Source organism: Rhinichthys klamathensis, unplaced genomic scaffold (genome assembly GCF_029890125.1).
Source record: "Rhinichthys klamathensis goyatoka isolate OS25496 unplaced genomic scaffold, OSU_Roscu_1.1 h1tg000281l_1, whole genome shotgun sequence".
Lineage (NCBI taxonomy): Eukaryota > Metazoa > Chordata > Actinopteri > Cypriniformes > Leuciscidae > Rhinichthys > Rhinichthys klamathensis.
The window spans coordinates 8,489,642-8,510,464 of NW_026606800.1; the positions used below are offsets into that span (position 1 = coordinate 8,489,642).

Below are 20,823 nucleotides of genomic sequence, written 5' to 3' on the forward strand. Positions count from 1 at the left end.
TTTTCATACATTTTATATTTCTTAGTTTATATATCAATTGGAATATGTCTGTAAAAACACATCAAGGCCTGCAGAGGTTTCACAAACAGGGCTTAGAAAAAAACATTACTGGTGTTCATATTGAGACAAAACAATGCCACAGACATTTTAAGATGTGCCAGTGCAAGTTACTTTCAATTAAAATATCATTTTAGTCTGGGACTAGGTTTAAGCCTCTTCTGTGAAACCAGGGGTATATGTTAAAACAATAACACTTAACAAAATAGATTAAAACACATTTATTAGGCTCATTCATTTAATTGTCAATTGAACAGAACACATTAACAAAGTGCTTGCAAAATGTATTCATGTAAATGTCAACCAACACTGATCAAATACTGTGATGTGCTGACTCAAGGCTTTTATTATTTGAAGTTGTTTCAACTGCCCCCGAGCTGTATCAGACCTGAGGCTGTTTTGGTGGACTTCTCAAGGGCCAGAAACCTGTCCAGCTTCTGTGCAAAATCTGGGGGCAGGTTGTGAGGGGATCTGTATGTCTTCATGTCGGTACCCAGGTATGAGATGAGCTCACAGCCTTCTTCAAACTTTTGAAGTTTCTTTTTGTACTTCTGTCGAATATAGTCTGGGTTCCTGGTGTTGAATGCTGTGAGGGTGGAGGGGTAGAAAGTTATTAAAATATATTATTCAGACCGTTCTCATCCCCAGCTATTCATAGTAAGCCAAAATAAGAAAATCAAGGCCACCTTTCAAATGAAAGGCCAGGTACAATAAAGCAGATCTCTTCACACTGAGAAAGGGGAACTTTGGCTTGAGTTGACCAACAGCAGTCATGGCTTTGATTATGGGTACTGCCACACTCTACAAAAAAATAAAATAAAAAATACATACATAAAAATATACATGTACAATAATTACAATCTCAGCAGTGGTTAAGAAAATTATTTTACCACTTGTTAAAAGCATAGCTTATTGATGGTTACGCAGACCATTTTGCATCAGATTAACAGACTGAAGTGAGTGTCTGTTTCAGTGTTTTCTTACTTGTTCCAAATAGCCCATGATCGGTAAAGAAGTTAGTAAGACCGGATCTTCCAACGGAGGTAGTTTATGTGGAAGTTTCTGGTCCCAGTAAATCTCAGGTGACCTGAGGACAGTTCTGTTGTGAATTGTCTGTGCTTCATGTTGCTGTATTACAAATAGCCTGTTGCTATGGCTATTATTAACATGATCTATATATATATATAAATGCCATGTTAATTAATTATTAATGTATATGGCTGAATTTAATTGAAAATATATCAAAATACAGTATGAACAGTAATATTTTGAAAAATTATAAAAAATAAAATGCCTGTTTTCTAAAATAATAATTTTTTTAATGTAATTTATTTCTTTGATGGCAAAGCTGATATTTCAGCAGCATTACTCACTACATGATCCCCATGATTATCACATGATCCTTCAGAAATCATTCTTTCTAATATGCTAATTCGGAGCTTAAGAAGCATTTCTTATTATTATCAATGCTGAAAACAGTTGCTGTTAAATATTTTTTGTGTGAAACTATGATACATTTTTTCCAGGATGCTTTGATAATAGAAAGAACAGCATTTATTTGAATTCGAATATTTCTGAAACAATGTAAAAGTATATACTGTCACTTTTGATCAATTTAATGCATCCTTGCTGTATGAACAAATTAATTTCTTTTAAAAAATAAAATCCAATCCAAGCCAAATTACTACTCACTGGAGAAATTGCTCTTGTTTCTTCTCACTCTCAAATATATAGATCCTATTTCTATACTCAACAGCATACTCCATATTCCCACGCACCAAGGCCTCATACCTACAGATGAAGAGAAAAAAATGGTTGACCTGCACTGTGAATCATTTACATTCACTTAAGGCCTAATGCTTAGGCCTAATGTGTATTTTACTTTAAATAGAATGTGTGTGAAAAGGTAGCTTATTAATGATGAAGTCTGTAGTAAGTCTGAGTTTTCTTGGAGTACCTCTGTTGACCATCTAGATAAGTGACGGGGCAGAATCCCTTCATCTCCACCTGTTGAGGGAACTTGCTCTTCACCTGGCCTGCATTGAGCTTATGAGGCAGGAGTGGAGGAGGGGGTAATGGGTAAGGGCAACCTGGAACCACAAACTGCTCCGGGGAATCTAAAAATCTCTTTTAAGAAGCATATAAAAAGATGTAGTGAGTTAAACAAAACTTTCTGTAAACATGTTTCTGGACCATCTGACACTTTACCTCTAGAGAGTCCTTGCTGGCCATTTTGTAGAAGTGGCCCCTGAACTCTGCAGCCAATTCAAGTGAGGTGTTATGTGAACAGTCCACCAGATGGTGATGGAGAGCTAAGCTAACTGGGCAGTACTGGCCAAACTCGCCCAGCCGAGACTGCAGCTCTCTTGGGGTAATGCACAATCTGTTTATACAGGCTGCCTGGCCTGCGCGGATGACAGAATGCTGTCACAAAACTACACATATTGATGCTTTAATGCAAATGTAATGCTAAATATATGGATGGATATTACTAGTGCTTCTTGTTTGACAACTGTGCATCATTTGCATTTTCTCACCTTTGTGAATTCTTTCCAGGTAAGCACGAATGAGTCTTATGCTTATGCGAACTTCATCTAAAACTCGCTCCCATACCCACCACTTGCTCTTGTGAGCATCAATGGGAGTCCAGTTGTGGTACTGCTGGTGGAAGTGTTGCCTAAGAGCTTCAGCTTCCCGTCTGAAGCAAGAGTTTCGAATGTTTAGGACCTGGGGGCTGTCATTCATTGGGTAAGGCCTGTTGGAGAGAGTTGCCATAATCTTACAAATTGTGATTATTATCTATATATATATATATATTATGCCAGACCATATTACCACAACATTTGTAACACTGTCAAAATAAAAAATCTATTACAAGCAATATTTAGCTTTATTCTTTAATATTGAATTATAATCTTTTCTGACTTTATTCTTGTAAAAGGTCTATTATGACATTATTCTCGAAACCATATGACTTTATTGTCATAATGTTATGACTAGTCTTAAATAATAATAAAAAAAAAACATATATATATATTTTAAGGCATTAAAATGGTGTAGTTTTTAGCAGTGACATTGATTTATGTGTAGGTCAGTGTTATTGTTATAAAACTATTTCAATCGTTTTCCTTAATTGAAAGCTGAAATAAAACAAAATATAAATATTAGATGAAAAAAAAAACTTACACTAAAATTAGAACTGTTGCCTTGGCAACTAACTAATAAAATGACTTAAAATGAAATAAATATAAATTAAACCTAAATTAATTCAATTAAATTAAATTCACATTTATTTGTATAGCGCTTTTCTCGATAGATATTTTTTCAAAGCAGCTTTACAGAAAATACATGTCTACATTACAGTTTACGAATTTAGAGTGATCTGTTATCAGAGGTGACTGTGTCCAAGCAATGTATTTCACAATGTACATAAATTACGCTGTTAGCTAACATCATGTATACATTTTAGGCAGTGAAGTAAGTATTATTACAAGTTGTGAACATAGTAATTACACTTAAAGAAAATTTAGCATTGGTGCATGTTGATTCAGAGTTTGCGTCATTGAAATCAGAAATATATATTAAAAAAAAAATGAATATATATATATATATATATATAACAAAGTGACTCAAATTTAGGTTTACATTTTTAAAGTTAAAATGTTAACTGAAAATATAAACATAATTCAAAATATGAATAAATACACCGGAGGTGTGTTGAGTGTCTGTGCTGGTCTGACCTGTTGTTTTTTTCCCTGTCTCTCAGGCCTCTCCTCAGCACTTCAGCCATGTCCAGTTGCAGTTCAATCACTAGCATAGGAATAATACTGCAGGATTGCAGTAATTCAGCCTGATGCTTGGTCACAGGGAAGCCATCCAACACAAACCTGAGGATCAAACACATGTACTGTATAATGCCATATACATAGACTTAAAGTCTTCTGTCTTTTAGGTTATTTTTTCTTGCAGAAGTACATTTCTTTGATTGGAAAAAATTTGGTCCTCCTCACCCACGAGTGCTGCAGACCAGGTTCATTACTGCCACCTCCAGGCACTGGATGGCTAGTTCATCAGGAACGGTCAGGCCCTGGTTCAAATGCATCTGCACCTTATAAGCCAATTCAGTTTTGGACTGGCTGTTGAGCACCATACGTATTGCATCCCCAATTGAGAGTCGAGCGAGACCGTACTCACGTGCAAACACCCGGGCCACTGAGTGCACACACAGTTAAAAGCTACTTATTCTGAAATCTATAAAAACACTTGGTTTTAACTTAAGTTATTATGGTCTGATTTCACAAACAGGGCTTAGAGTAAGCCAGGATTAGGCCTTAGTTAAATTAGATAATTTAAATAGCTTTTACAAATGTGCCTTCGATTTTTTTTTACTGGTGTTCATATTGAGACCAAATCATATTTTAAGATATGTCAGTACAAGTTGCTTTCAGTTAAGATAGCTTAAACATGCATTTTAGTCAGCGACTAGGCTTAAGCCTCTTCTGTGAAATCAGGCATCAATATTTTTATGAGCATCTATAATGACGTGTATTTTATTTCCAGAAATCTGACCTGTGGTTTTGCCTGCTTTTGGTGGGCCAATGATAACCAGTTTGATTGGAAGGGAAGGGTTGGGCTTTGGTTGACGGATATATTTGATTGGGTTGAGGATGAAGGTGTTGCGTGTCTCCCTGGACGCAAAGAAGTAGATGAACTGATGTAGGATGACAGGGAATGTGGTGTTGAAAGGGCCTTGTGGAGGTTGGATCAAATCTCCTTCTGTGTACTACAGAACATAACGGCAAACAGACTTTGTTTTATACTCTGTTAAAGCTATTTTTAGGCTTATATTATTCAATTCATTTTCAATATGTTGTATATCTGCTTTTACCTTAATTGGATCCCAGCACCCGAAGGCACTGGGATATTTAAAGGAGCAGTACAGGAGTCTTTTGGCGAGACTGTGGCTGGTTGGCTGACACATCTGAAAGAGTGAGTCTCTGTTTACCATCAGAGGTTTGATTCCCTGTAGGAGCTGATACCTCACAATCCGAGGCAAACTGCCTGCGCTTATAACCAGACGGGGAATTTGGTTGTCTGTTAGAAAGTCCTATGAAAAAAAACAATGTATTATCTGCAGAATTTCTAGAATTGAACAAGAGTTATAATGTTAAATTCAATGATAATGTTAAAGTAACACCAGGTAACTTTTCAACCTTCATAATATACTTCCAAGTCTCTTGTGATGGTACATCGACTTACAATAGGTTGAATGACACGTCTGCCATAGCCTGACGGGGTCTGTAGCGTTTTTAATCGTACTTTTAAACTTCGGGTTTCGGGTAGTAACCGGCGAACAAAGAGAACTACAAAATTCGACTGCTTTACGGCTTATACGTCACTTCCACCACCACTTCCTTAAAATCGGACGTGCGAGCCAAATGTTATAGTCAAGGCCGAAGCAGCACAGAAAAACAAGAAAGCAAAGGTTTTATCGGAGCAAAGCAAAAAGAGAAAGTGATCGCGTTAAAGGCAGAACGAGGATTAACATTGGGCCAGCATTTTCTCGCTGGCGTGAGCTGAAGGAGAAGGAGGGGTGCCCGACCGATGCGGACTTGGCAAAAAAATAAAAAATAAAATAAAATGAAAGCCTATGTCTAAACGGCGTGCACAAGTTTGGTAGGGGCTACATTCTTGCAAGTAAATATATAAGATGTACAAAATCATATTTTAGGATACCTAACATGTCTGTGATATTTGTTTATTTGTCTTGCCTCAAGCTATAATGCAAATCGATTTGTAAAATTTGCAGATTCATTTATGGTAGCTTGATATTATAATTTTGACGAAATATGGTTATTATCTACCACTCAAACATTGCATTGAAGTATCATATAGATTCAGTAAAACGGTAACCAATAGACTAGGCTACTATAATGACGCTGGCTTGTAAACGTGATCATCGCGATCATTTGTCGTTAGAAAAAAATATAAAACCCATGAAATTATATTCATATGACATGCTGAAATATATGCCACTGTACCTGGGATGAAGACATTTCACACGCGACGCAAGCAGAACACCTGCATGTGACCTCCTCCTACAGTGTTCAGGGCTATCATGCTTGTCAACAATTGCACGTGCATGTAGGACATAGCTGTCAACCCTCCCGTTTTTTCCGGGTTTCTCACGTATTTTAGCTCTTTTCCCGCTGTCTTCCCGTTTTATTATTTTCCCGTAAAATATCCCGTATTTTTACGCTCTGATTGTGTGAGACGTACATGCTCGGGCAGATTCGGCTTGAAGTCGTTCATCCTCGGATGCGGCGCCGCGCGCGCTGTTACAAAAAAAGCTGTGCACACAGCCAAGCGAAATGGGGTCTTGCCGGTCTTGCGCACCCAACGCGTAATCTTTGCCGCGCTCGTGCGGACGCGTCAAGTATAAACAATTATACTCCGTGTCAGCGCGCGCTTTGATCGGTAAAGGAGCACAGACCTCTCCCTAATCATCTCCAGCAGCCCCCGAAGCACCACGTACCGTTTCCCTCGTAAGCTGATATTAGTATTTAAACATTCTCTGATAAAAAATGTTTAAAAAATGACACACTTTCTCTAATACACACACACACTGTCTCTTTCTCTCTCACTCATTTGTAGTTACAAACTCTTTAGACTTTTAATGATTAGTGCTTCATTTTTAAAGTTTGTGGTGGGTAAGAATCGTGTAAAAAAATTCCCTTATTTTGGGGATGGATTCCGGGAAATCTCCCTTATATTCAATGTTCAATGTTGACAGCTATGATGTAGGATGACAGAGTTTACGACAGTAGTAGAGGTCTAGAGGACAGTACTGTTTCCCAACTGTAGGGGGACCCCACCCCGAGAGCAAAAGTAACCTGGTGTTACTTTAAACAAGAGTTACATTTCCGAAGGACTTAAATTGCATTATAAATTTGTTTATAATATAAGCTTTCAGCTTCTCCTTACTGTCATACTGGTGAGGTTGTTTTCATCCCTCTCAAACCTCTGACTGATCTCCGTCTCCAGCCTCTCTTCTGCACTAGTTTCGGTTTCTTCATCCTCTGCCCCCTGCTCCTCCACAGGAGGAAACTCCTCCAGCAGTATGGCCTCCATTTCCTCCCATTCCTGCTCTTCTTCGTCCATCGCCTCTGCTTCTTCTTGCACCTCTTTGTCATCCTCAACCTCATCCTCCTGATGAAGCAACAGAATGTCCAGTCAGAATCTGTCAGTCACTCACCAATGCAAGACACAACGACAGCGATCAATGACCTGTTCTTTGAAGGGCTTCAGAGTGAGTGGGCTTGGTTTTTTGGTTTCACGTTCAGCCATAAGCTCAGCCCTTCTCTGGGTGATGGCCCGTTCCTGCAGTTTGACACAGACCAATGCATTTTTACTCCAAAAACTTTGTTTCAGCTGCTTTACGGTAAATGCCAGGTGTTTATTTTGCTTATTTGGATTTTTACATCCTTTTATCAGTGCTGAAATTTTCGCTTAAACACTCACCCTGAGTTCACTCCGCAGCTTAATGACCATCCGCTTTTGTTCTTGCCTGCGCTCTTGTCTCTCTCTCCAACGCGTGAGCCGCGAAGGCAGGAGACGCCGCACCACCTCAGACACCTCTACCGACATCACTGCCACCACATCTGGAAACAAGTGATGCTCCACCATGAAGGACACCTCCTCTTGGCTTTGGGGAAATCCCTCCAAAATAAACCCTGTGGATCTGAGAGAAAAGTTAAGGAATATTTTGCAGAAAAAGAAAAAGAAAAGACAATTGTGTCTTTCATACACTATATATTCAGCCTCCTACATTCATACACATATGCTTATTTTTCCCTTGGAAAATAGCATGCAAGTCATATGGACTACTTGGCTTTTATATTAGAGATCGACTATTACTGCCTTTTTATGACCGATACAATACAGATGTCTGATAATAAAAATAATAATAATTCAGAATCAATTGTTAATTATGTTTTATTATTTGTATATTTTTGACACAATAATACATGATGATACCAATAAAAACATGCATTATGATTATTTTACTACTAATAATAATTATTTATAATAATAAATTATTATATTACTATTATTTTTATTTGTGCCATTATATTTATGCAAAGTTTTGTGATCTAAATGGTCTCAAAAATGGTCTACTAATATTACTAAAACAAAACTGATATAAAATAAATTTAAGCTATATAAAATATTTACAAAAAAAACATAACATTACTAAAATTAAAATATAAAAATGCAATTTAATTCAAAATATTAATAAATACTATAATAGTAAATAAATAATATTAAAATAACTCAAATAAATTATCTGTTTTTGGCTGTGTAATTAAGATACACTATTTAAAAAGTATATAGATATTAAAGAATGATATCCGTTTAAAAATGTGAGTATCGCTTACACTGATAATGAGTTCATTATCTAGCTGTCAAACCTTAACTGCAATTGTATGAAAGAGGTTTTCTCCTCTTTTTTTTGTGCAGGTTTGGAATGATGCGAGGGTGAATAAATAATGACCAAATTTATATATATATATAAATATATATATATATATATATATTGAGGTGGAATATTTGATGATTTAAAGTTTTAGCTATATCTGCAAGTGTTGTTGTTTTTTGGATTGTTTTATGAGGTAGCATGTGTGAATTAGTGAGTGTTTGTGAATGAACATTTACTTGTAGGGTTCCTGGTCCCACCACTGTAATAAAACCATTTCCAGTATCTCCGGAGGGAGAGGATCACCATCCTGGAGGTATGCCTTTATGGCCTCCTCATCATCAGTAAATGCTGGTTCTTCCTACAAACACACCAATGCATTAAATTCAAACAAAATTCAAGCAAAAATTCTAACGTCTTGCCTTTACAGCCCCCTTACATTTGTGTCAGGATTATCAGATGCAGTATACTCATGACTGGTCTTGTTCTGCTGGTCTGTAGGGGATTCAGCCCTCTGAGCCTCCAGCAGGCCCTGCAGCTCCTCTGGAGGTTCCTCAGGGGGTTCAGAATCATCTGCATATGACACATGTTTCTGGGTCTTCCGTAGGATCAGCTCCTGTAGCCGCTCTCGGAACTGGATGTGGAAAACTCCCAGCTGCTCTGCAAGCCACTTCCCATGGTTGGTCTTTCCAGAGCCTCTCACTCCAAGCATGAAGACACGCAGCGCAGGTGGCTGGTTGCATACAAACAGAGCTTTGTGTTATATGTACATTGTTTGCCACATATTGTACATATTTGTCATTTTCTATTTGTTTTCACAGATGCAGAAGACGTTTTGTTGTCACTTTCCAACGTGTGTTTTTATCATTTATCCTGATGTAGAAATATATGTGATGAATTTATCTTGTAAAAATTTATATGACACCTGAGTAAGGTCTGTTGACTGAATCGTTGCGTATTAAAGCCATTGTGCAAGATTTTTTTTTTTTTTTTTTTTTGGTTTATCATTTATCCTGATAAAATACCCAAAAAATACCTTTAATGGTTGTGTGTTAGATATGTAGAGTTCAGGGTTCTTCAGGAACTTTTCTTGTGCCTCTGTGCTGGAGAAATAATAGACTTTGTCTCTGTACTTGGCAGCATATTCATCCAGACAAGGTTGTAGCGTACCCCTCTCCTTCAGCACCACTGGACAAAAATGCTTGGTGTCTCCCAGCTGCCTCTTAAAGCTGACTTCCTCCTGAGACCATCATAAACAAAAGAGTGGTATGATATTCTAAGAATCAGTAACAGGTTGTTCACACAGTAAGTGTTCTAACATCGGTCTGCTCTATTTTTATAAGTTGAATTGATGAAAAGATAATATTTAATTAAATTGAAATAGTTCATTTTAAAAACAATTAAAATAATATAATACCGTAATAAATATTTATTTACACGCATGTCTTGCAACCATTAATCAACATCAGAGAACCGTGAACATGCTTCCACATCATAGCACTGAAACTGCGCTTGTTAGAATCACAAATTATTTACTTTTAGCTTCGGACCAAGGCTGTATCTCAGTACTAGTTTTACTCGATCTTAGTGCTGCGTTCGATACTATAGATCACACAATACTCTTAGATCGACTACAAAATTACACTGGTGTTCAAGGACAAGCATTAAGCTGGTTCAGGTCATACTTATCTGACCGCTTCCATTTCGTCTACTTAAATGGAGAAAAAACTATCGTAACTTCGGCAAACTATGGAGTGCCGCAGGGATCTGTGTTAGGCCCTTTATTATTCTCAATATATATGCTGCCACTTGGTAATATTCTAAGGAAACATGGAATTAGTTTCCATTGTTATGCCGATGACACTCAAATATATATTTCATCACGGTCAGATGAATACGCTAAATTATCCAAATTGACAGATTGTGTTAAAGATATAAAAGATTGGATGACAGAGACAGAGGTAATACTTATCGGTTCTAAAAACCGTCCACAAAACCTTTCACAGCACGACTTTAACATATTAGGATGCCCTGTTACTTTATCCGCTACAGTAAAAGACCTGGGTGTTACATTAGACTGCAACCTGTGTTTTGAAAAACATATTTCATATGTTACAAAAACAGCCTTTTTCCACCTTAGAAACATTGCTAAGCTACGTAATATGCTATCAGTCTCTGATGCAGAAAAGTTAGTTCATGCATTCCTGACCTCGAGACTAGATTACTGTAATGCTTTATTAGCTGGTTGTCCTGCATCTTCAATAAACAAGCTACAGTTAGTCCAAAATGCAGCCGCTAGAGTTCTTACTAGATCAAGAAAATATGATCATATAACACCGATTCTATCATCACTTCATTGGTTACCTATAAAGTTCCGTATTAATTACAAGGTCTTGCTTTTGACTTGTAAAGCTCTAAATGGTTTAGCTCCAGTCTATTTAACGGATCTTCTATCACCCTATAATCCATCGCGCTCTTTAAGATCACTAAATTCGAGGCTTCTGGTCATTCCTAGGATATCCAGATCCACCAAAGGAGGGAGAGCATTCTCACATTTAGCTCCGAAGCTCTGGAATAGCCTTCCTGATATTGTTCGTTGCTCAGACTCGTTCTCCCAGTTTAAAACTAAACTAAAGACGCATCTATTTAGCCAGGCATTCATATACATTTTTTATCTTACAGTTACTGTAAATTCGGCCTCTACTTCATAAACGCCAGAGGAGAACTGGCCCCGACTGAGCCTGGGTTCTCCCAAGGTTTTTTTTTTCTCCATTGGGTCATCTGATGGAGTTTTAGGACACCATCGGGTCACTTGATGGAGTTTTTCGGTTCCTTGCCACTGTTGCCTTTGGCTTGCTCAGTTGGGGATATTCAAATTAAATGACCCATCATACCACTGATCAGCTCTACCAAACTTGGATGTCTTTTCCAGTAATAAACAAACACTGTTAAGTTGTTTTGATTGATACTGTGAAGCAGCTTTGATACAATCTGTATTGTGAAAAGCGCTATATAAATATATTTGACTTGACTTGACTTGACTTGACTTGACATGCAAATGTGTTACATTATTGAAATATTAACCTAATATCTTAGGGGGTACTTCAAGTAAATATTTTAAAAAGGGATTCGGCGGACAAAAGCCGCTTTTCCACCGTCGGGCCGAACGGTTCTAAGAATGACACGGAACGGTTACATTTCCACTTAAGCTTGTTTTGACTCAGCAAAATTACAAACTGTTCCCTGGCCGGAATTCCATGCTGAGCCGTGCTGGTACAATCCGTCTAGTGACATCACCACTCAGGATTGGCTGGCTTATTTACATCTCATACAGTCTGGAAATTGTATGAGTTACCAAGGCAATGACTGACACATTTGTATTACATTCCAAAGAGCTCTGTTATCAGCCCCACAGTTGAAAATGAAACCATATCCATACCGGCTGAACCGGATCGGCACGGAATGGAAAGGTTAAGCAACGAGAACGGTTTGGCCCAACGGTGGAGAAGCAGCTAATGATGTTTCGGAAGTAAATATGCTCTGTATGGATGTCTCTGACTGCTGCAATTTGTCTTACAACATTAGTTCCGTGTTTGAGACACCTATTTTCTATTTTATTCCATTCTATTCAGCAATGCTGCACCTAGTTGTTTTTGAATGCAAGAACGTGTCCTGTGCGAACAGCTCCTAATGCCGTAATCAACATGAAATGATATTCACAAACCATTTTACTGCTGTATTATGTACAGTTGTGGTCAGAATTAATAGCGCCCCTGGTAAATATGATCAAAAATGGCTGTAAAAAATAAATCTGCATTGTTTATCCTTTTGATCTTTCATTAAAAAAAATTGCAAAAATCAAATCTTTCATTGAAGTAAAATAATTGAGAAGGTTCAGTGCTGGATTATTGATGTGTAACCTCTGATTCTTGTTCCTCCTCTTCATCAGCATCATCTTGTTTCTCAACCTGTGCCTGCGCATTCATAGCCTCTTCCTCCTCCAGATCTGCACTGGATATCCTCCAAGCTGTGTACTTGAATGGCTCTAAGAGAGAAATTTAGAGAGGGAAAGACAGAACAGAAAAGATATAGTGAATGAGAGGGTGTGACTCTAATTTAGAGAGTATGAAACAGACAGACAGTCCACTTTACGTACTCTCCATATGGTAAATCATCTCTTGGAGAATGTCCTGAGGTGTTTTGTTGGTGATGTCCAGTATTACATAGCTGCAGGTGATGGTATGCTCCATGCTTTCCCAATCTGCCACAAACTGCTTCAGCTGAACACTAAAGGCATCCATCTCTGGGCCGTCAGGATAACCATTTTCCCACACTGTTGGAAGTACCACCTCTGTACACCCAGACATAAGCAGATATGCAAAAATATATTCCTTGCAGAAGAAGTCATGAAACCATTACTGACACTCAAGTAAAGGAAAAGTAAGAGTTAAAGGAAAAATATACAGATATATAATAAGACTACAAACCTTCATCATTTAAATTTTTTACTTCATCATCAGACTTATCAGAACTCTCTGTAAATACATATCAATTATTTATCAAAACATGTTTTAACACATACAGTATTCATACCTTTAAGACCTAAGACAATACTGTAAGGTTGAGCAGAGTTCAACATTATGTTAATGCACAGCAATGCAATGATGTGAAAGAGTACTACCTGACTCCTCAATCAATGTCTCGAGTTTTGGCTGGGTGTCAATAGGCTGTGAGTCTTTATTTGAGGCTTCAGTCGGTTTCCTGCAACAACAAAAAAAGAATCGAATCACACGAAAAAGTAAACCACCACTTTCCAACATGAAACCATGAAAATCAACAATGTGTTTGATTTTTCTCCACAGGTTTTTGAGATCTTTTTAGATGCAAGATCCAAACATCTGACATTTGGGAGTCTCAATTTCACGTACACTAACGTTCAAATATTTAGAATCAATAATATTCAAAGTATGCTGATAATATAATTTTTAATTGAAAACAAAATAGAAGCATTTCTCCAGTGGTTTCAAACTTTGAATCCCCACTGTATATTTTCTGAAACTGGGCCCTTATATTAGCTGCACTTACAGTGTCTCATGATTGTCTTGTGTCTTATGCAGTTTCCTATCTTTCTTTAGGCGAGCCAGCACCGCTCGATCCACCTCTTCCTTATTCTGTTCATACATCCTGGTTAGTACAGTCCTTCCTTCAATAAACAACAAGTGACCAGTGACCATCACAATCAAGTGGACTTAATGGCCTAAACAAGCATAGGCTGTATCCTTTGATGTCAAAATCAGAACTAAAAAATGACCAAAATTTTTTTGGTTATTTAGTATATATGCCAATACATGTCTTTCTCTCACCCTCTCCACCATTGTCTTGCAGACAGAATAGGACCTCAGGTGTTATAGCACCATGTAGTTCCTCAATGGTGATCAGCTGTGATCTACTGCTGGGAATGTTGTCCAGTATCCATCCTCTTTTAAATTCAGAATCCACATCTTCAGTCTCAATCTGACAACCCACAGGCACTCTTAAAACACAAATAATATTGTTCTACGTAAGTATGAGAGGTGAGGGTGGCAGCACAGCAGTCTACCTCTCTTATGTGCTTCTTCAGGGCCTCCAAATAAAGCTCCCGTGAAGCTGTGACTGGAGACTCTGCTGCTTCCTTCATAGCTTCCTCCACAAGAGCTTGAACATCTGGATGATCTTCTGTCACCTCTATTGCTGTAAAATGACACATTACGTGTTATTTTAGTATTATTTATGTATTTATTAATATTTTGGATTGGCTTTTGTTTTTATATTTTCAGTTTTCATTTAAATAGTTTTGCTATTACGGGACTGGAATGACACGGAAATACTGTAAGTAAATGATGACAGAATTTTCCTTTTTGGGTGAACTAACCCTTTTACGGAGCCCCTAAAGGGACATGGTGGTGGAAAAAAATATGAGATGGGAGGGAAAATAATAAGTCAATGCTTTCGTGTTCTCTTGCAAATGTTTTGCATACGTTTTTGTGAGGAAACCATAGACTGTAAAAAAAATAGGAGGGAACGCAAAGTTTCCTGGGTGAATGCAAATGCATTGACAACTAAATTTCCTCCATCTCATGATTCCTTTTTGTTTAAAGCACTTTGAATTACCATAGTGTATGAAATGTGCTATATAAATAAATTTGCCTATTTTTTTCCCTTCACCATATCCCTCCATACCTTTTAACACTCTGTAACCACTGAATTACTATTTAACTTAGTACCATTTTAATTTATTTCATGTGTGTATATAAAAATGATGTGAACGATAACAGTTAACAAAATGTTAAAGCACAGAACATACATGAACACAGAACATGGATTGACCTCACCTGAGTAAGTTTCATCAAACTCTCCCTCATTGGTTGTCAGATTACCTACAAAAATGGAGAAAAAACATCTCAAAGGTGTCCCAGAATGCTTTAAAAGTTATTTCTATCATGCCATGGAGCTTATTGTTTGGTAGATTTACCAAGCTGGCATCCTCATAACCTTTCAAACCTGATGCATCTGTAGCCTCATGCTGCATCTTGGCTCTGACCTTCTCCAGGCCTGCAAGGGTGGCGTCGTGACGGACTTTGTCCAACATGTCTTGTGTGAACATACTCCGTGTACGCTCCATCAGTGCCTCAACATCTACCACTACAGCACCATAATACTCTGCTAGCAGTGCACAAATTGTGCTCTTTCCTGTGCATCGTGGGCCGATCACGGACACCCTGCAAGGCAAGTGGGGTATGGGTGGCAGCAGGTAGCAATGAGGGTTCGCCGTGAATTTCTGCAGAGCATTTTGAGATGACAGGATGTAGATCTTATCCATGAAGCTGATGGGGAGAAAAGAGAGAAAATGTGGCCCCTCACATTGAAGTATTTTAATGTATAAAAAAAAACATTTTCACTAACCCAACGGCGAACTCTGGTATACCCTTGACCATCCTGCCCTCTTTGAGTGCCACCGGGCAGTACCAGGACCATCGACTCCTTCGCCAATGAAAGCCTGGTGCGACATTCCTACAGGAAGACAGAGTCCGAAACAGCTCCTCCTACAAAAACAGGCATGGTGAAGAGGCATGTCAAATGTAGGCCACTTTATAGAGGTGTGTGTTTGTAGTATCTGACCATGTCCATCTGATCAGGAAGCTCTGGGTCCTCTGTCGGCATCAAACGCACAGGCACAGCTGGACACCTCACAGCCATGGACTCCAAACGAGACATTACTGACTGTGCACAGGCAATTGGAAAATTCTGTATTATTACATTATACAGGTATATCATGTCACTATAACGATCTGTTTATTATAAGCAGCAATTATTTCGTAGCTGTCGCTTTAGTGTCAGGGTTCTGTCACTTCGGTCTGTTTATTCTTGGTTTGGTGACAGAGCTCTGACACTGCTTGTGTCTTGTCTTGTTGTGAGCACGACAATATGCCCTTCTGTTTAGGTGTGTTTTGTCTATTTGGTGCAAGCACATGGCTTCCTGCATGCTTCCCCATGCCATGTGCTCGGCTGTCTATTGTGTAGCCCCACCCATCTTGTTATCTGTTTATTGGTTAGTTTTTCCCACCTGCTCTCCCTCGTTGCCTGCCTCCTTTGCTTCTGATTTAATCATTTGTCCCACCTGCTCTCCCTTGTTACCTGCCTTGCTGCTTCCCTAATTCTTTTCATTGTGTTTGCTGTCTTGTGCTGGATCGTCTTTGTTGGTCATGGTATGTCGCCAAATCATTGACTTGTGCGTCGCGTCAAGTCGTTCCCCCCCTCCCCCTCGGGGTAGTTTTTGTTGTTTGTTTTATTTTATTATTTAATAAAGAAATTAAACCCTGACCTGCATTTGAGTACTCGCTCCTACCACCGTATCGTGACATTTAGATGCTCAAGGTCTTTAAAGAAGGATGATTTCTGATTGGCTATCAATGTTTTTATCATTCATCAGCTGGAAAAAAATTATTGCAACGATATTGTTGCCCTGTATTATTATTGTTATAGTGGTGGTGTGGACTACATTATTCTAATAGAATTATAGCAGTTATTAAAATCTTATAGTTATTATCCCTGGTGTGAACAGGCCTTTCGGCATTACAGCTTGTTGGAGGGCACCCACCTCAAAGAGCTCCTCTGGATCCTTGTTTCCATCCAGCTCAAATAAATATGGGGGATTATGGTCTGCCATGTAATCCTACACATCAAGCATAAGTATAACTTCTCTGTTTCAATAATAATGTGTATTCAGGTGTGTGTAATAGGTGCCATTACCTCTAGAGGCCTGAGGATGGTGTCCTTATAGCGCACGATCCTGCTCTTGGCATTCTCTGGGTAATTCTCGATCACTCTTACTAGTTGTGTGATCATGTCCTTCTGTAGCTCTATCTCTTCCATCTTAAACACACATTTTTTAATTGCATTTAGCCATTTGTGCACAGACTTTCAAAACTGGTCAATTCTGAATGCATCCATGAAACATGAAGTAGTAACTTTTGAAACAACTTACTGTAAATACAATTTAAACAGTGCTTTGGTAAAGTGTCTAGGAAATAAATAACGACAATAATATACTGTACTCAATTTCCACTTTTGTCATTCCTGTCACTTTTGTCAGTTGTTCTCAATCAAGGGGCTGTAGCAAACTTACAAAAACAAATAGGGCCACCCAACTTAAAGTTATAAATAAAATAATATTTTAATCTATTTTAATGATTTATGATTATGTAATAAAATAATCTAACTTCATAAATGCTAAAAAATGAAAGGAAAATGTAATAAACTGCAATGATATTTCTTTTTTTTATTTCCCCCTTCAACAACTGTTGTTTTTATTGCAGAACATACAGTTCTTGAAACTTCTGGAATCACAACATTAATTGTGGTTGGTTATTTTAATGAATATACCAGTTTTTGTTAATAAACAATCTGAAATACTGGAAGAAATATTTGAGCCTATATGAGGGGTCTTCGAGTTAAACAGGTTGAGAACCACTGCTCTAAAGGTGCATCCCAGTTTACATAATTATGCACTGTTTTATGCCATTTTTAGCATTTAAATAGTGTGAGTAGTGTGCTCACCCTGAAAATTCCAAAAAGAAAAAGTGCATTTCAAATACCTGGATGCACCTAATTAACCAAAAAAAGAAAAGAAAGAAAAAAGCATGGAATGTTGGACACTTCAAGCACTGCTGTGCATGACTTCATGCACAACTGTCACATCTTTCCTTATGCAGACTCCATCAGACTCCGAAGTTGAATGACAAAAAAAACATATAAAATCCATACAATATGGTAAGTGCATAGTGTACAGTACGTCATTTAAGACACTGCTTAAGTATTACCTCTTCCTCCAGATCCTCTGTTTCTTCCTCTTCCTCATCTTCTATGCTGCTGCTTTTTATGACTGACTCATTCTTCACAGGGTCCCACTTCTCCTTCTGGAACACACGGCCTGTCTCCGGATGTTGACGCTCTCCTGATAGCCTGTGGATCAGGTCTCTGTCTGCACACTGCACACATACATTCAGTGTCAATCACTTTACATTTATGTGTTTATACAGAAGTGAATATAACCGCACAATGTCAGCATTGCAAAAACATGGCAAAACAGCACAACAAAAACAATATAATTAATTTGTATGGCTGCTAATATATGAAATATAGAGTGTTTATCTTAAAATTCAGAACAGTATAGATAGTATTAAGATTATGAAAAACCTTGATGTTGATGATGAAGTCTGGTGGCATTCCGAGGCTTTTAATCAGGTCTATTTGCTCCTGTATCTTTAGGTAATCCTCTGAAATTGATGGCAAACAGGCCAGGACATAACCTGCTCAACCACCATTCAAACAAGTCATTACAAATATATATGAACAGATTTTAAAACAATTATTTATTAAATTATGTTATTTTAGTTGTTTCTTATCCTTACCGTAGTGTTCTACATCAGGTGACTTTAGCCGGCCAACAATTACCTGGACCATCATCTCTTCTGGAACAGCTTTCCCTTCAGCCAGAATCTTAAAGAGCTGAAACACATTTGGTTTTTTGACACTGCTAGAATTGTTTGCAGGGAATCAGTTATTTCTAGTATGATCAAATATATAAATAAACAATAGTGATACACACCTGTATACCTTGTTCAGTCTCATTATTGATGTGGCTGTTGAGAAGATCTGTATCTAAAATGGATAAGAAATACAAATATTCAGAAAGTCCATTTGTAGTAATGGCATTGAGGCATTAAATGAGGTACTTTATTTACCATCAATGAGGATACAATTCCAAGTCTTGGCTAATTTTCTGGCTAGGGTAGATTTGCCAACACCCTGAAAATAAAAAATAATCACACACTGTAACACACAACATTCAAATTAATACTGTTATATCATATTGTTTAAATACTATTATTTGTTTTCACTGAGAAATATTTACTTTCACGATTGAGAAATAATTATGCATGTTGGAAACTCACTGGTTTTCCAATGATGATAAAACATGTTGGCTTAGAGAGTAGAATCTCTCTCTCTGCTTCATCCTCGATGAGTTTATCCACTAACGGGTTAGACGCATTCGAGACAGTGGATGACATGGTATGTTACTGTAAAGCAGAAATACAGAACTATAATTTTGTTTCAGTTTGGTCAAACTATCAACTTCAGTAGCCTATCCAATCATCGTTAATTATCATCCGACATTTAGAGTAGATAAAACATTTCAATAAAAAAAAATCTAATGCGTGCTTCTGTAATCCTATATGCTTCGATACGTTAAATATTCTATTTGTTCAATGATTTTACTCACTTTATAATAGTGACTCTAGCAACAGAATGTAACCTCCATTTCTGCCCGCACTTCTTGTGTTGAACGGTGTCATGACAACCAGCCCACAACAAAACAGAGAAAAGAGATTTTGACGAGCTTTTTATTAAGTGGACGTGGGCTTACCCAATAACTGTACAATTTCTCCAGAAATTATATGAGGACTGATACGTGTTTACGTTTTAACAATAAATTTGCCAGTAGCGTTTTCATATTTGCTTAAATATGAACTCATTCAATATGACCACCAGATGCCAGTGTTGAGGGTTCGCGGCTGACTGGCAATTAATTAATTTATCTTTAAAAAGGTGATAGTTAAAAGCACTAACACTCTAACCACATAGATAGATAGATCTTTTATTCATAATTTTATTTATTCATAATTTGAATGGGGTATGCTTAAACATATCCACCCCCCTCCTCCCTCCCTCCCCTCCCCCCTAACTAACTAACTACAATGCAGATCATTGTAAAACAGATTTTAGAAGCAGTAAAATATAAATTCCTTTAGCTGATTTTTAAGGTCAGTTAATGCTTTATTATGGCAGTGGTCTCTAGTCTAGTCCATAGACATGAATTAAGCAAGCTAAACCCTGGGGAGTGCACGGGACACTTTTCTGAGACAGACTACAACAATACTTCCTCATTCCTCACATTAAGACGTGTGCCAGAGGTGGGTGTTGTTCCCAGAAGAATATCATCTACCTATCATTAATTATTTACATGAACAAAACCAGATACATTTTATGTTACTATATATAGACCTAGATAGTTACCTGCATGCATGACAAAATTAGCCTTCAATTTCAGACTTATTTTTAATCTGAGTTTTTTTTTCTTTAGCAGTAATCAGCGGCTGTTGGCTGATAGAGACATTATGTGACATCATGTGTCTATGATCTTCTGCTGTGTCAGCTGTTTTCCATTGACACAACACTATAATGACTGTGTCCAGTCCTCATAGACATAGCATCAATAAGGCTAATACAGAGAGTAACAAGTTAATAAAATATTAGCTAACATGTCAATAGGGGCCCCACATGGGGTTTAATATGGGTGTCATACACAGATTTTATTTAGGGTGGCCTCTATAGCATACTTTCACTCATGGTTTTAACAGAGAAATTATTGAGAATGGACAACAGTGGATGACATTTTTACTATATGGTTAACAATATGCCTCTAAAAACGAATTAGATAAGGTAAATAGGTTCCCATAAAATAATAGTTAACAAAGAGGATGATTAAAAAAATATATGTTTACATGAAAAAATATTTAAATAGCCCATGATGGGTCGAGAGCTGTTTATGTTTGACATTAAGCAACACAGAATTTCAGTGCTGAATTACACCACAGTACATTTACGAAACGCACATGAAAGGAGTCTCTAATATAAATTCACTCTTACACATGGCGTCAAAAATACATGTAACCGTCTAAATATATCTA

At 37.5% G+C, this 20,823-nt stretch overlaps 1 protein-coding gene and 2 long non-coding RNA genes across 4 annotated transcripts; 2 read left to right on the top strand and 1 right to left on the bottom strand.

Annotated features, from left to right (window-relative positions):
- Nucleotides 1-263: 263 nt before the first annotated feature.
- On the bottom strand, nucleotides 264-19,163 carry ak9 (adenylate kinase 9). The gene is made up of 36 exons (XM_056269281.1): nucleotides 19,027-19,163; nucleotides 18,817-18,880; nucleotides 18,681-18,733; nucleotides 18,484-18,580; nucleotides 18,269-18,381; nucleotides 17,893-18,060; nucleotides 16,823-16,945; nucleotides 16,671-16,745; nucleotides 15,692-15,793; nucleotides 15,476-15,615; nucleotides 15,074-15,396; nucleotides 14,905-14,949; nucleotides 14,133-14,263; nucleotides 13,897-14,047; nucleotides 13,619-13,736; nucleotides 13,215-13,294; nucleotides 13,021-13,068; nucleotides 12,690-12,884; nucleotides 12,454-12,578; nucleotides 9,570-9,773; nucleotides 8,973-9,266; nucleotides 8,773-8,894; nucleotides 7,579-7,798; nucleotides 7,345-7,437; nucleotides 7,042-7,266; nucleotides 4,946-5,164; nucleotides 4,627-4,840; nucleotides 4,068-4,269; nucleotides 3,798-3,944; nucleotides 2,595-2,812; nucleotides 2,266-2,462; nucleotides 2,015-2,184; nucleotides 1,750-1,848; nucleotides 1,042-1,144; nucleotides 744-858; nucleotides 264-643 (listed from the first exon to the last, which is right to left on the bottom strand). The coding sequence occupies exons 1-36, from the start codon at nucleotides 19,141-19,143 to the stop codon at nucleotides 420-422; spliced, it is 5,334 nt and encodes a 1,777-aa protein (XP_056125256.1). The 5' UTR covers nucleotides 19,144-19,163; the 3' UTR covers nucleotides 264-419.
- Nucleotides 9,145-13,835, top strand: LOC130103089 (uncharacterized). The gene is made up of 3 exons (XR_008809320.1): nucleotides 9,145-9,262; nucleotides 9,674-9,799; nucleotides 13,669-13,835. It is a non-coding gene; the product is annotated as an uncharacterized LOC130103089 (long non-coding RNA).
- LOC130103088 (uncharacterized) lies at nucleotides 14,192-18,427 on the top strand. Of its 2 annotated transcripts, none has more exons than XR_008809318.1 (5): nucleotides 14,192-14,265; nucleotides 14,350-14,401; nucleotides 16,813-16,882; nucleotides 17,973-18,045; nucleotides 18,341-18,427. It is a non-coding gene; the product is annotated as an uncharacterized LOC130103088 (long non-coding RNA). The 2 variants fall into 2 exon arrangements; XR_008809319.1 differs by lacking the exons at nucleotides 14,192-14,265; nucleotides 14,350-14,401; nucleotides 16,813-16,882 and adding exons at nucleotides 15,554-15,644; nucleotides 15,713-15,838; nucleotides 16,635-16,762.
- Nucleotides 19,164-20,823: the final 1,660 nt, after the last annotated feature.